Below are 904 nucleotides of genomic sequence, written 5' to 3' on the forward strand. Positions count from 1 at the left end.
TTAATCCATCAGGCCACGCCCACACCATAAAAGGAAAGCACGTTCCTGCCCCATGACCAAAAAAGGAGTGGTGTTAGGCCACGCCCACACCACCCAGGCCACGCCCATGCCATATAAGGAAGGCACTTCCTCATTCAGTGACCATAAAAGGCGTGGCCTTGCCCGGTCAATCATCGGGCCACACCCACACAGGAGACCCCGTGCATGCCCCGCCCTCTCCTCCCAAAGCCCCGCCCACTTAAGCCCCGCCCCTTCCAGGCTCAGCGAATCCCTGACCCGGGACGGGGCCAAGATCCGCGCCCACATCCGGCTGGTGCTGGAGGTAACCCCGCCCCCTCCCCTGGCCACGCCCCCTCCCCTCTGGGCCACGCCCACAACGCTCTGCCCCTCCCCCAGGGCCTGCGGGAGCTGCAGGGGCTGCAGGGCCCCTCCCCCACCCCGGACCCCTGAGGGACCCCTGGGCTGGCCCCGCCCCCACCTGGGTGTAAAGCTGGAGGATTTTACACCTCGGAGTAAGCTGTGTGTAAAGCTGGAGGGTTTTACACCTCGGAGTAAGCTGTGTGTAAAGCTGGGGATTTTACACGTCGGAGTAAGCTGTGTGTAAAGCTGGAGTAAAATTGAGTTTTTTATACCTCGGAGTAACTTGTGTGTAAAGCTGGAGTAAAATGGAGTTTTTTACACCTCGGAGTAACCTGTTTGTAAAGCTGGAGTGAGGGGGGTTGTTTCACACACAGCAGGGAGCTTGGAGTAACCGCGGAGTAATTAAGGAGTAACCCATGAGGGCGCTGATGGCGGTGGGGGAGGGGCCTGTGAGTAACCCCGGGGTAACCCTGAGGAAACCCGGAGTAACCCTGGAGCAACTGCAGGGCACTGGCGGAGTAACCTGTGGGGAAACTCAGAGTAA

General features: G+C 59.5%; 1 protein-coding gene across 1 annotated transcript; it reads left to right on the top strand.

Moving 5' to 3' along the window:
- Positions 1-6: 6 nt before the first annotated feature.
- On the top strand, positions 7-638 carry UXT (ubiquitously expressed prefoldin like chaperone). Its single transcript, XM_015616928.2, has 2 exons — positions 7-322; positions 397-638. Exons 1-2 carry the CDS (start codon positions 53-55, stop codon positions 448-450), a joined length of 324 nt encoding a protein of 107 aa, XP_015472414.1. The 5' UTR covers positions 7-52; the 3' UTR covers positions 451-638.
- The last annotated feature ends 266 nt before the right edge of the window (positions 639-904 follow it).

Source organism: Parus major, unplaced genomic scaffold (genome assembly GCF_001522545.3).
Source record: "Parus major isolate Abel unplaced genomic scaffold, Parus_major1.1 Scaffold1370, whole genome shotgun sequence".
Taxonomy (NCBI): Eukaryota; Metazoa; Chordata; class Aves; order Passeriformes; family Paridae; genus Parus; species Parus major.